General features: G+C 40.4%; 1 protein-coding gene across 1 annotated transcript in view; it reads left to right on the top strand.

Annotated features, from left to right (window-relative positions):
• The first annotated feature begins 508 nt into the window (after positions 1 to 508).
• rars1 (arginyl-tRNA synthetase 1) overlaps positions 509 to 13,240 on the top strand; it is a 33,806-nt gene continuing 21,074 nt past the window's right edge. The window contains exons 1-10 of the mRNA XM_030068873.1: positions 509 to 664; positions 2,761 to 2,895; positions 3,441 to 3,629; positions 4,573 to 4,681; positions 5,231 to 5,331; positions 6,069 to 6,190; positions 7,524 to 7,644; positions 7,987 to 8,116; positions 9,427 to 9,531; positions 11,279 to 11,457. Of these exons, the coding sequence (XP_029924733.1) occupies positions 620 to 664; positions 2,761 to 2,895; positions 3,441 to 3,629; positions 4,573 to 4,681; positions 5,231 to 5,331; positions 6,069 to 6,190; positions 7,524 to 7,644; positions 7,987 to 8,116; positions 9,427 to 9,531; positions 11,279 to 11,457 (1,236 nt within the window). The 5' untranslated portion in view covers positions 509 to 619. The remainder of the gene's footprint in view (positions 665 to 2,760; positions 2,896 to 3,440; positions 3,630 to 4,572; positions 4,682 to 5,230; positions 5,332 to 6,068; positions 6,191 to 7,523; positions 7,645 to 7,986; positions 8,117 to 9,426; positions 9,532 to 11,278; positions 11,458 to 13,240) is intronic.

Genomic DNA, 13,240 nt, shown 5'->3' with positions numbered 1-13,240 from the left:
CAACTGTCGGCAGCAAGCGATTCTTCTTGCACAGTCTATGGAAAACAGTAAACATAACTATGAAACCTATAAGTAGTACGCCCCACATGTATGCGAATACACCTTCTCGTTTAATGCGTTTTCTTTATTTTCATGGCTATTTACATTGTAGATTCTCACTGAAGGCATCAAAACTATGAATGAACACATATGGAATTATGTGGTAAACAAAAAAGTGTGAAATAACTGAAAACATGTTTTATATTTGAGATTCTTCAAAATAGCCACCCCTTGCTTTTATTACTGCTTTGCACACTCTTGGCATTCTCTCGATGAGCTTCAAGAGGTAGTGTCCCCGGCCTGATCATGACTGAGTTGTGGCCTGAAAAAGTCTCCCAGTCCGGTCCTGATGCTGCCCCTAGATCCACCAATGTGACAATGCCATATTTAACCACACACGCACGCGCACGCGCGCGCACAAAGATTGAAAACGGGCGAGCAGCTCCGCCGCGCTTGCTGATGACGTTTGCAGCACCCGGAAGTCGACAAACTTGAGTTAGTCTCCTCTCTGGGTTTCATCAGCCACACGTTTCAGTCAAAACCAAACGACAGGAGAGTTTTTGCCTGAGGTGACAGAAAGATGGGAGACCCGGTGGCCGAGTACACAAGCCGACTGCAAGAGCAGGTGAGGCCGGAGGCTTTGAACCGTCTGGTTTACGGCGGAGAGGCTGAAAAGTGGCCGCTTAGCCGGCTAACTTTAGCTCGCTGTCAAAGTGTGTGATGTGGACATGCGGGCTTGTTGCTGACCGGTCTGCCATCAGATACGCACTGTGCTGTGTTGTAAAGACAGAACGCTTCACTAAACCTAATGCAAAAATCTGCTATTTTAATGTGATCGAACTTACAGGTAAACAACCATACATGTTAGAACAAAACTTAGGACTTTTTTAGGACTTATAGGGAGCACTGTTTATTTCGGCAGGTTCAGTATGCCAAAGAACTTATACATTTTTTTTTATTGTATTGAGTCTTCCACCAGAATACACAGTGGATGACAGTGCATGTGTCTAAAATAAACTTCAGTACTCTAAAGTCCTGTTGCCACAGCGAACAGTGTGGATTTTCAGGATCTAGGTCTTATTGAATTAAAGTGCCTTGCTGGTGTGTCATCTGTGTGCCGAACTTACCAGAACAGCCTGCCGTGTACAGTCTTGAGTAATGTTTCATTATGTGTGTAACGTTACTGCAGTGACGAAAGGAAACAGCTAAATGGACAGATGATTGAATTGAGTTTGGTGTGTTGTCCTTAGGGTAACATCAGCTAACTACAATTTCAATAAAGACTTCCTGCCTTCATTCATCACTCCAGCATGATGGAGTGATGGCAGCTGTGGGTCCCAACATGGGGTTGGGGGCTCATTCGGGATCCGGGAAGAGATCCCAGGGGGTCATAAGCAATAGGAAAGATGGCGTAAAGTTACTGCTACTGCTTTGATTTATTTCACTATGTCATAGATTGGTGATTACTTGCATAGAAATAACCGTTTTCATCACATTTAATGGTCTATAATTAGATTAAATTTGTTCTCACAATTCACTCTAAGGTCAGTGTGTGTCTGTCTGTGACCCTTAACTTGAAAACTGTGGGGAGGCGTTGGTGTCAGTCAGCAGTAAAGCTTGACTTTATGGCTCTTATGTCTTAGTTAGCCAGATTATAGTCTTGATCTTTGTTGTGATCATGTGATAATGAGGAAGCAGCTGTTGCTTTCATTTTTACAGACTGTTTGTTACACACCTCTGTGTGATCTATAGGCTAATCGGCAGGGGCGGATCTAGACAAATATTCATGGGGTGGCAAGAGGGTGGCATGGAGATTTTAAGGGGTGGCAGAAATATATATGCTGGTTTAATACCAACAATCCCATATATCAATATTTGCTTGGAAAACCCCCAAATGAGGATATTTTAACTCAAAAACATTCCAATATTGTGGTACATGAGTAAAGCATTGAATAGAAAACCAAAAGGTGGCATTAGAAATATATATTTTGATTTATTTATTTATTCATTTATCAACCCCTTAAATAGCAGGAGTGTCATCTTTTGCTGAATTTACTTGCACTTGGACATTTGAGTCTCGTAACAGAGAGTTTCCGAACAGCCACAATTAAAAAATAAATAAATAAACTGTCTGAAATTGGGGTGGCAACTAGGGTGGCAAGGCATTTTTCTAGGGGGGCAGCTGCCACCCCCTGCCACCCCCTAGAACCGCCTATGCTAATCGGTTTGTCTGTTGCAGGTTAACCCACCTAAACTCTGTTGATTGGTTTTATTTGAGGGTCAGTCAGTTCACCACTTTCTTAAGCTGCTGTGACACATTAAGCTCTAAATTCATAACAAACATCATAATTAATAATATTATACATATTTTTGCAGTGTGGAAAACACCGCTAAAACTATCCTCTGAAACTGCATTCAAAGACAGTTGTGGTAATAATAATAATAAAACATGCACAAAAATATACAGAATCAGATCAAAATGCTACATCATAATCAGTTCAGCTTGCTAGCTTCACAATAAATATGTAACCAAATGTATGTAATCATATCAGAGGTGTACAACTTATATAGTATAGCAGTATATTGGAAAAGCAATATTTAGGTTTCCAATACTAGAACACAGCACATGAGAGAAGTTAAGAGAAGTTTAAACTGGAGTGTTATCCTTCACAGAATTTAGTTGTAGCTTTTTTTTTTTTTTTTTTTTTTTTTTTGTTTTAGGAGCGGGAGATTCGCCGTCTTTCTGCTGAGATTGAGAGCCTGAAGAACCCGCAGAACCTGAGTGCATCTCCACATCTGGATGGGCTGAGGGAGGAGAACGCCCGCCTCAAATACCGCCTCAACATCCTGAAGAGGGTGAGAGAGCAGATCAGCTGCAAGTAGAGGGAAAACTCCAGAGGGCGCTGTTCTTACATTAGCTGATTAATCAGTTTGCCTTTCAACAGAAATTGAATCAATTATAAGTTGAATGACAATTGATATGTTCTGGTAATTTATCAAGGAAAAACTCCTAAACATTTGCTTACATTATGATAAACTATTTTTGGGTTTTGAATTTTGCAAGTTTCAAACTCTTTACCTGTCACTGCTGTTGGAGCTGCTGAGGAGCTGCTCTACAATGGTGTCCGCCTTTTTCTTCCTCTTCTTCTTGTTCTTCTTCTTCCTCATCTTCTCGTTAACCTGACACCTGCAACCCCTGACTTCAGCTCACACACACCATCTTACTCTCCCCTGTAGTGTCTCTCTAGTTGAAATGCTTTGTTTGTGTTTATTTTGTGTTAAAATGTGACTTTGTCTTTTATGCGCTGCAGAACAGGAACCTGCTGCAAAACCTTTCTTATTTATAATAATAATAAAATGACATGAAATGAGCTGATGTGCTGTGTGTGTGTCCCGTCCAGAGCCTTCAAGATGAGCGCAGTCACTGCACTAAGTACATGATGAACATCAACCAGCAGCTGCAGGAGATCTTTGGCGAGGCGATCCGGGCGTCCTGTCCCGAGCTGGACAACCCGCCGCTGGCCGTCACGCCCAACCAGCAGGCCAAGTTTGGAGACTACCAGTGCAACAGTGCCATGGCCATGGCCCAGGTCTGACCCCGTACTCTCTGTCTGTAGCAGGAGACATTGAAGTCCCCATGAAGTGACCTCACATGACTTCTACTTCCTGTAAAACAGAGTGGCTTAAAAAGTGACATCATCCTGCACTAGTGGGTGTAGACTGAAATTTCAACCAAAAAAACCTTCACAAATCTTTCATCCACTTGATCCCTTCAAATCAAATTTTCTCTCCCAAACGGATATACTGTTGGTTTGTACTTGTGAATAGATAGATAGATAGATAGATAGATAGGTATACTTTATTGATCCCAGACTGGGAAATTCACACGTTACAGCAGCATCATCAATAAAAACAAAAAATAAGATTAGAATTAAAATTAAAAGTGTATACAATAGAGACTAAAAATGTGAAATATATACACTAAAAACAATAAGGGCTAAGTATATACAATAAAGTGGCCTGAGAATATGATCCTTCCCTGCACTTTGTCCCGCCCAAACTTCCTGTTTCAACAGGAAATACATCAAATCAAGAAAGTAAGAGTCCATTTCATGGGGACGTTTGTGTACAATTTCTGAAATAATTTATCAGAGTGAAAATATTTTTTTCAAAGCAAATTAACAGGAATTTGATTACCTGCTTGATTGATTACCTCTCTGCTACCTACTTTGATTTTTTTTCTTTGTCGTCTTCTTAATTAATCATTCAGCATTTTTTTTTTAATCTTTGTGTATTTGGTGCACTTTGGAAAGCCATTATATCCTAAATTTTTGGCCTCTGTCCTCTTGCTGTTTTTCTAGTGAGCAAGCAGCACAGTCACACAGAGCCACATGAGGACAAAAGTGTTTTTTTTTTTTTTTATGCTTATTGTAGTGGTGAAATTGCTTATGTTTCACTGTAACTGGCCATAAAAAGCTCTTAAAAATTTTTGAAAGACAGTTTGTAAGACTAACTGTCCTGACTCTGTTTCAGATGCTGAAGGCCAAAGGAATAAAAGTCAACCCGAGGGAAATCGCAGAGAGGATCGTCCAGAATATTCCAGACAACGAGCTGATCCAGAAGACAGAGATCGCTGGACCAGGTGGGCAGTACGAAGGCTCAGCCTCTCACTTTTAATAGTGTCATTTTTTTGTCTCAGTGCTTAACGGGAATCTTTGAGGCTTTTTAGAAGAAAACTCTGCTGAGAAATTCTCTACATTTCCTAGTTTTCTTTTTCTCAGCATTATTCCAATCACATCTGCTTCTGATTCCAATCATATTTGGTGTTTCAGACGAGCTGAAATAGAATAGTTTAGCAGAATTAAGGGACTTGGCAGTATGCCAGCAAAACTTTGCAGTAATCCTTATTTCTGTAGTGGAAAAGGACAGTCGTACTATAAGAAAGCTGAGAGACACAGACGAGGAGAAGAGGCAGAGATGTATGTATTTTTTCCTCATGGTGCTCAGTTAATTCCGATGATTTGACCAAATGGCCTGTGTTGGTGGCAGGTGTTTGGCCAGTATCTGTGCATCTCGATCATGAACTCACATTCTTTGACTAAGAGGTGCATACGTCCTCTGTATACTGAGATTATTATCAGCTTCATTTATTACATGTTATTTTTGAGTCATTTCTTTTTTTTGTCCTCAGGGTTCATCAACATCCACCTGAAGAGGACGTTTGTGTCCAAACTGTTGTCCAACCTGCTGGTGAACGGAGTGCAGCCACCGCCGCTGGCCTCCAGGAAGAAGGTTCGTGCTGTCATGAAACCAAAGCTGGTCTGAGTTTACAAAGAGAGGACAGAGGCAGCTGGCATTTTGTGTCAGTATCCATTATCTTCAAATTGGAACACGTTCATGCCACAAAACCTCAAATAATTTGCAAGTATTTACTTCTTCCCCCTTAGAATTGACCTCTTGTCCAGATGGAACAGTTTCTGAAACTACATTCAGACCACAGGACACTAAACCTCTCCACTAATAAACCATTTTGTGTTGAAACTGATCAAAGTGTCACTTTAGGATCAAACCAGGTTAAGTTTTGACCGTAAATACCTATGTAATCAAACAAATTTAATTGTAGTTTTTTTTTTTTTTTTTTTTTTTTTTTTGAGTCAAAGGCAAGGTTGAGATTAGTCTGAAATATTGGAAAACCAGTATATTGGATTATATTCTTAAAAAGTCATGCAAGAAGTTTAGTTTTTTTTATACACATATTAAAAATATAACAGGACCAAAATGAGCAGATTAGATGAGTAAATGCTGAGTCGTTTTTTTTTAAGACCAAATCTTATGGAATGAATGTATCTTTTCTTTTTTGTAATTAATGAAACACAGAGGAGTGCAATAGAGGAAAGTTGAACAGAACAGAGTCGGTAACTTCAGGTTGATTTCTCAGTCAGAAATCATGTCTGGTAATTTGTTTAAAAAATGAAAATGACACGTGTGTGTGTGTGTGTGTGTGTGTGTGTGTGTGTGCGCGCGTTCAGGTGGTGGTGGATTTCTCATCTCCCAACATTGCCAAAGAGATGCATGTGGGTCACCTGCGCTCCACCATCATAGGAGACAGCATGTGTCGCCTGTTTGAGTTCCTGGGCTACGACGTTCTCAGGTCAGAGTCAAACCGATTCATGAACTGACAGAAAATCCATCAATTATATTTTTGATAACCGCTTCATCATTTGTCATTTCTCACGTGAACATGCCACTAAGATGCTCAGATTGCCATTCGGCTGACTGTGGTGTTTCCTGGTGACCCAGCGCCTCACTGACACACTCTGGTGTTTTTTCCTTTAATTTGTCAGCCGTGTGGATATCAGTGACTGTAGCACACCCAGTGGTGGGATGCACCAGGTCTTTTAAGTTTAATCAGAAGTTGTTAGGGTTCTGAAGGTGAAGGACAAAAGAGATACAAAAGAGGAGAAATAAGAAAAGAATGGAGCTTGACAAAAGGAGAGAAAATCAAAATAACGTGCAGCTCTTCCCACCACTACTCTGTCCAAACATGATTATTGTAGCGTTACACGAATAGTTTTCCATTTGTTATAAGGTCAATACGTAGTAGTTGGTGATAATTATTATTGACTGTCAACAGAACCATAAGGTTGGGATACTGTGATGCACGTGCTCCTTAAACTCATGATCACCGACATTCTTTTAATTTAAAAATGGACAAAAGTAGGCATGAAACATAAATATGATTTTAAAGTTTAGTTTGACATCACACCTCACATTACCATTCACTTCAAAGAGATGAACAGGAAGGTGATTATGTAATACAGGGTGTCCATAAATTCTCTTTACAATTTAACAAATTTATTACAAAAGCAAATGAATAGTCAAATCTGTGGAAATTATTACAAAATGAGAAGTAGATATTGAAGTTTTTTTTTGCCTCATTTAATCCACCTCTATATGGACACCATCAGTTGCATGAAGCACATCAAGACGCTACTCGATTTCTTGCCATGTTCACTGCAGCAGAGCCTCATCAGTGGTGGCAGTGGCATCAGTGATCTTTAGCTTCAGGTTGTTGATGTCCAATGTGATTAAAAACTCTGATAACCACTGAGTACATAGAACAAATCTGATTAACATTTTTCATCAATTGCTTTTGTAATAGATTTTTTAAATTGTAAAGAGACTTTGTGGACACCCTGTATGTTATTTACACATTAGTCCTGTCGTGATACAGTCAGGGTGAAAAATATTGGCACCCCTGCATTTCTCTCAGATAATGCACCACTTCTTTCTGAAAATTGTTGCTTTTAAAAATGCTTTGCTAATCACGTTTATTCTGTTTGCATTGAAACAACACAACAACGTAGAGGAAAAAAAAGTCAAATCTGATGATCTGTGAGTGGGCAAATGAACGACTGAATGAATTACTATCATGCCACTGACTTTAATCTCTGACTGTTTTGGTGTTTTGTTGGCTCTTCCAGGTTGAATCACGTTGGGGACTGGGGCACCCAGTTCGGGATGCTGATCGCTCACTTGCAGGACAAATTCCCAAACTACCTTGACGTGTGCCCACCCATCAGTGACCTGCAGGCCTTCTACAAAGTCAGTGGCAGCTCCGTCTGTCTTTCTCTTTTGTGTGTTTCACTTGTTGCTTGCCGTCTCCTCTCCTATGAAACACAAAATACCGTATATAGGTGTATATAGGATGTGCGTGTTTGTATAAATGGATTCATAGGAGGAGCTGCATGCTGGAATATTCCAGTTTCTCATAGTTACACTTTGCACAGCACTTTCTATCCTGCCTTTTTGCCTCTTCTTGCGCCTGTTTTCTCTCTTCCTCTCTCTGCCCACTTTGTTCATTTCTCTGCCACCATCGCTGATCCACTTCCATCTGTCTCGTGTCTCCGCTCTTCCTCTGTCTGCTCGACTCCGCCCTCCCGTCAGGAGTCGAAGAAGCGTTTTGACGAGGAGGAGGACTTTAAGCGGCGAGCGTACCAGTGTGTTGTCAAACTGCAGAGCAAAGAGCCAGACTTCATCAAGGCCTGGAACCTCATCTGCGACGTTTCCAGGAAAGGTAGACTGACTGATTATATGTGTAGTTTTCTTATTCCCACAGTGCTGCACGCTTATCTCATGGTCATGAATTAACTAAAATGTGGAAACGTGTTAATTAAATTTAGGGAACAGTTGGCTACAACTTAGTAAACCATGGCTTCTTCTCATTAACCCTCTGAACCCCAAGCAGTTTTGGGGCGTTTTCTGCTCCCCTCACATTTTGGCAATTACAAGTGCTGCACCTCTATGGAAACAGCACAGCTGTGGCTATCACCTGAAGCCAAAAATGTCTTTAACACAGTATGAAAGAGTTATAGTTCCATAAATACTAAAAAAATAAAAAAGGCAAACAGATTTTTTTTGATAATTTATTTTACAAAAATCGAGAAACACTGGAATAAATGTACAGAACATTTTTTCAGGTGCCCACAAGTGTCACTGATCCAAGAAAAAAAAGTAGGCCTTCACATGATTTATTTCCTGAAATATTAACATTTTTCCAACCTGTATAAACTTAGGCGTTTTTACTGCTGTGTGCCCTTCCATGTTACTACTGCTGCCTACACACTGAAATTTAGTGAATTTTTGTCACACGACTGTTGGGCTCACCTGAATCAATCAAGATGTCTCAGATCCGCTGAAGACCGCAGAATTTTCTGTTTTTTGAATGATCTGGATTGAGTAAACGACTATTTTTTGGCTATTTGTTGAATGAAGCATGTATAATAAAATGATTTGGATGAAAAATCACTTTTTTAGGCTTAGTTTCGTCCTTTTTTCTACCGCTAAACGGAAGTCGGACATGTTGCATTCAGTCGGAAAATTCAAATTCCGACGAAAAAATAGGTTTTTAAAGCTTCCAGCTATGATAAACGACTGAATTTTGGCGATTTAAAAAAAAAAATGTCTTTCTATCCCGCCGGTGGGTTTGGGGTTCAGGGGGTTAACACTTCTCAGGCTTTATAACACATCCATATTTCCAGCAGCTACAATGGAGTTTGAATAATGTTTCAGTGATCCAAAACATCGACTGCAAATGTCAGGTCCTGGTGTCAGTTCCTCACAAAGAGCGAGGCCATTTCAAGGCCTTTTATACTGATGAATTTCCTGTTGTCCTAACTTCAGCTTCAGACTCTTCATGTTTCTTCAGAAGGAGGGCTTGTTAGCAGCTTTGTCGTAAACTCGGTTCCATGCAGCATTCAAGAATTCCAATTTGTAGCACTGGAACCTGCAAACATGTGGTTTCTAAAGTAGTTAGATTCATTGTCATTTTAGCTCATTGACATTTTTCTTGATTTTTTGGGAGTAAGTCGTGTTTTTGTGTTGCAGAGTTTCAGAAAGTTTACAGCTGCCTGGACATCCAGATCATCGAGAGAGGAGAGTCCTTCTACCAGGACATGATGACGGCCGTGGTGAAGGAATTTGAGGAGAAAGGTAAAGTGTAGAGGACCAATGGTTCCCACATGGGGGGCCGGGGACCCCCAGGGGTCTTCAGCAAAATGAGAAATAGTTGAATTTCATTATCATTTGATAGAAATTATGATACAAAAATGTTGGAGGAGTGATTATTCTAATGTTACGCTTTAACCCTTTGGCGCATAGCGGTCACTACAGTGGACAGCTGTTTAAAGACATTTTCTCCTAAATGCAATGGTTTCTATGGTGGAATTGCATATCAGCTGTTAGAATGCTCTCTGCTGCTCCCCTCCATTGAGGTTTATGCAGAAACTGTCAATTCTTGTTGCTGAAAACATATTAATACTAGTATCATGACATGGGAAAACCAGTCCTGCATCCTCAAAGAAGTATGGAGACTCACAAAAGTGTTCATGCCCTAAGAAGAGTAAAAACACATATGAAAAAAAATCTGGACTCAGGCTTTCATAATTCATGCATCAAAGGGTTAATCTCACCACTTTGAAGGTATCACTTTTCAAGTCTGACATCTAAACTATCTTTTCATATCAGGATCCCAGGAACTTCAAATGGGATTATGTGGCTCAGTGAAAATCATCTTGAGGGTTACGAACATGAAAATGTTTGAAAATCCCTGAGATGCAACAAGAGTAGAGATGCAACAAGCTTCCAAAAATGCAAAGTTGTTTTTGTTAGATTTAGATCATTCAGCGTTTGTCGCGGCAAACCTCCTCACACTGTTCTGTCACCAGCTCCTTGATTTTGTGTGATTTTCCTAAAAAGGAGGAAAGCAGCAGTGCGCCTGGACAGCCCTCACGATTTGGTACTTGATTTTTTTTTTTTTTTTTTTTTAAGTGCGTGTAGGGTGCTTTGTGTATTCTAGTTTTTCCCGAACAGTGGACGTCACTTTACTTGATCTCAGGTGGAGGTAGGCTAACTTTGTGCATGACTTGGAAATTGTTCAAACTATTCTCTAACACAGTTGCAGTCACAATTCTAAAGTGTGATGTTTACAATTTGTTGCCATAAATGAGGATACTTATGGTTTTACTTTCATTTTGAGGGCAAACATGAATAGAAAAGGAAAACCCCAGTTTATGGATTGTGATTTTAGGCATTTTGAAAGGCTTTGCGGGTGTTTGCTTTCCACTCCACATGTTTGCACTGAGTGTGACATCCTGTTGTGTCAATATGCAGTCAGGTCATTCAGAGCTTTGTTCAGTGTCACCATGACAAAATCCTCAGATTGTGACACTTGGATATTTAAAAAAAAAAAGAAAAAAAAAAAAGAAAAAAAAAGGTCTGTGTTTGCATTATATGGCCACATGGGGGCAGTATCATTTCATAAATGTCTTATCTCCTTCTCTTTCCGCTCACTGCTTTTCTCTTTCTCCTTTTTCATTGGAATCATGTTTTTTTTTTCTTCTGCATTCTCCCTCTCCTCTTCCTCTCCATTTTGTCAGTCTCCATTTTTAGTCATTCTTCCATTTTCATACTCTTTCTCTGCTCACATATTGTACCATCTGTTATCCCATCCATGTCTAAGCCTCTGTATTCATCGTGTGGCCATTCATCTCTCTGTCACTCTCTCTCTACCTTTCTCGCCTTCCTCCTCTTTCATCATCCATCTCATCAACCTTTTCAGTCTGCCTGTATCATCTTGTGTCATTCGCCGCTTTCCTCATTTGCGATCTCCACTTTTCACTAATGATTCCTGTCCTCTCTCTCTCCCTCTCTCCGTCTCCTTCCCTCTCTCCTCCTGCAGGTCTGGTGGAGCTGGACGAGGGTCGTAAGATCGTCTTCGCCCCGGGTCAGTCCATCCCGCTGACCATCGTCAAGTCGGACGGCGGCTACACCTACGACACCTCGGACCTCGCCGCTTTGCGACAGCGCATCTTCGATGAGAAAGCAGACGTCATCATCTACGTCACCGACAGCGGACAGGTTGGAGAACAGAGGGAGGGAGGATTTATACAAGTTGATTATTGACGGAGTGCAGGAGTGAGAGGAGGTGGGATTAATGGAGGGAACATATAGAGGATCAGGAGAGCCGACAGAATATGCATCACTGGCAGGTGAGGGATTGGAGGAAATACAGGCAGTAGATAAAATCTCAAAGATAGCTAACTGCATATGAAAATTCAACAGCTAATAAAAAAAAAAAAAAGTACAGCCTCCCTTTGGCTTCAGAACAGCTTCAGTCCTCTTTTAACTTTTTGACTTTTAAGTCCTGATCTGTGTGGAGGGGCGTGTTGGACTTTTCTTCAAGAGGGAAAGCCTCAGGTTCTCCGAGGCCCCGTTCAAATTAGAGTTCAATCCAGTCGCCGCTCTTCATTTCAGCGCTTAATCCAGTCAAGTTCACACTCAGCACGAATTTTAGCGAGAGTGACGGCTAGCGGCGCCGAGCCGTGCTTGAAACAGGCAGCAACAACCACAGTCGACCCGTGTAACTATGCAGATGAGCCTGGCTGTGTGTGTTTTAACGGGAGCTGGCTGATTCGCTGTGATAAAACTAAACAGCAGCGCTCCCTGAATGCTGCACTGTAAACAGAAACTGTGAAACTGTGAAGCTGTGAAGAGGAAGCAAAAGAGACAGTGACATTCCAGACAGCGGTGCACAGCAGCACCTCTCAAAGTTCAGACCGCGTGAGGTTAGGAGTATTTCCAGTGTCCAAACTCCTTCTGCTAGTTTATAATGTCCACTGAATCGGGAAGGCTAACTAAAAATAATCCTATTGTGCTTGTTACACAAGTTGCAAGCTGAAAAGTTTGAGAAATGCAGTAAAATAATATGTGGGTTGATATAAAGACACATCAGCATCATCATCAGAGTTGATGGTTTGGGAGATGAATGAACAGACAGCTGGATAAAAGGAAAGAGATCCACTGTAAACAGCCTAATATAAACCAACCAAACATAAGATGTTGGCTGCCATCAGTCTGAATCACCAAGCACAATGAACAAGCTTCAGTAGTGCTGAAAAGATTACAGTGGTCCCTCGCTATAACGCGGTTCACCTTTCGCGATTTTTTTTAGTGCAATTTTGCATGCTTTTTTTTTTTCATCTTTTTATTTTTCTACGAAGGTTTGAACTTTGAGAGTGTTTAAACAAGAGAGAAAAGTGAGAAAATGTTAATGCCTGTCTGAGAAAAGTGTATAAAGTGTGTAGTGAGGGCTTTTACAGCCTTAAAACATCTAGAATAATTGTAACAAATAAAGCGGACTACTTTGCGGATTTCGCCTATTGCGGGTTATTTTTAGAACGTAACTCCCGCGATTATCGAGGGACCACTGTAGTTGAATACTTGATCAGTTATAGTATATCAGTTTGTCATTCATCAAGTAAAGTTATTATTATTATTATTATTCTTATGCCTGCTGGTCAGACTAAGGAAGGAATTTGATCACTTTGGACATCTGCCAACTTCCTGTGTGACTTTGTCATTATTTGACTCTTCATTGACAAAATCTTTCATCATTTTGGTTTAAAAAAAAATCAATGGATTAATAATTAATTAACAATTTAATTACCAATTAAAATAATCCCTAGTTGCAGCCCTGAGTGTGAACCTCCTTGAAGAAGAGGTGATATAATAGAAACTGAGACCAGGACAGCTGACACACAGGACAGAGCAACATGAAGACCAGTCACAGTCACTCACATGTGTATGAAACATTCAGAATTGTAGATTCTCCATTTGTTCATAAACTGTTGACCCTTTAAAT

Source organism: Myripristis murdjan, chromosome 14 (assembly GCF_902150065.1).
Source record: "Myripristis murdjan chromosome 14, fMyrMur1.1, whole genome shotgun sequence".
Taxonomy (NCBI): Eukaryota; Metazoa; Chordata; class Actinopteri; order Holocentriformes; family Holocentridae; genus Myripristis; species Myripristis murdjan.
The sequence above is the reverse complement of the archived record's forward strand: the minus strand, read 5'-3'. Positions and strand labels throughout refer to the sequence as shown.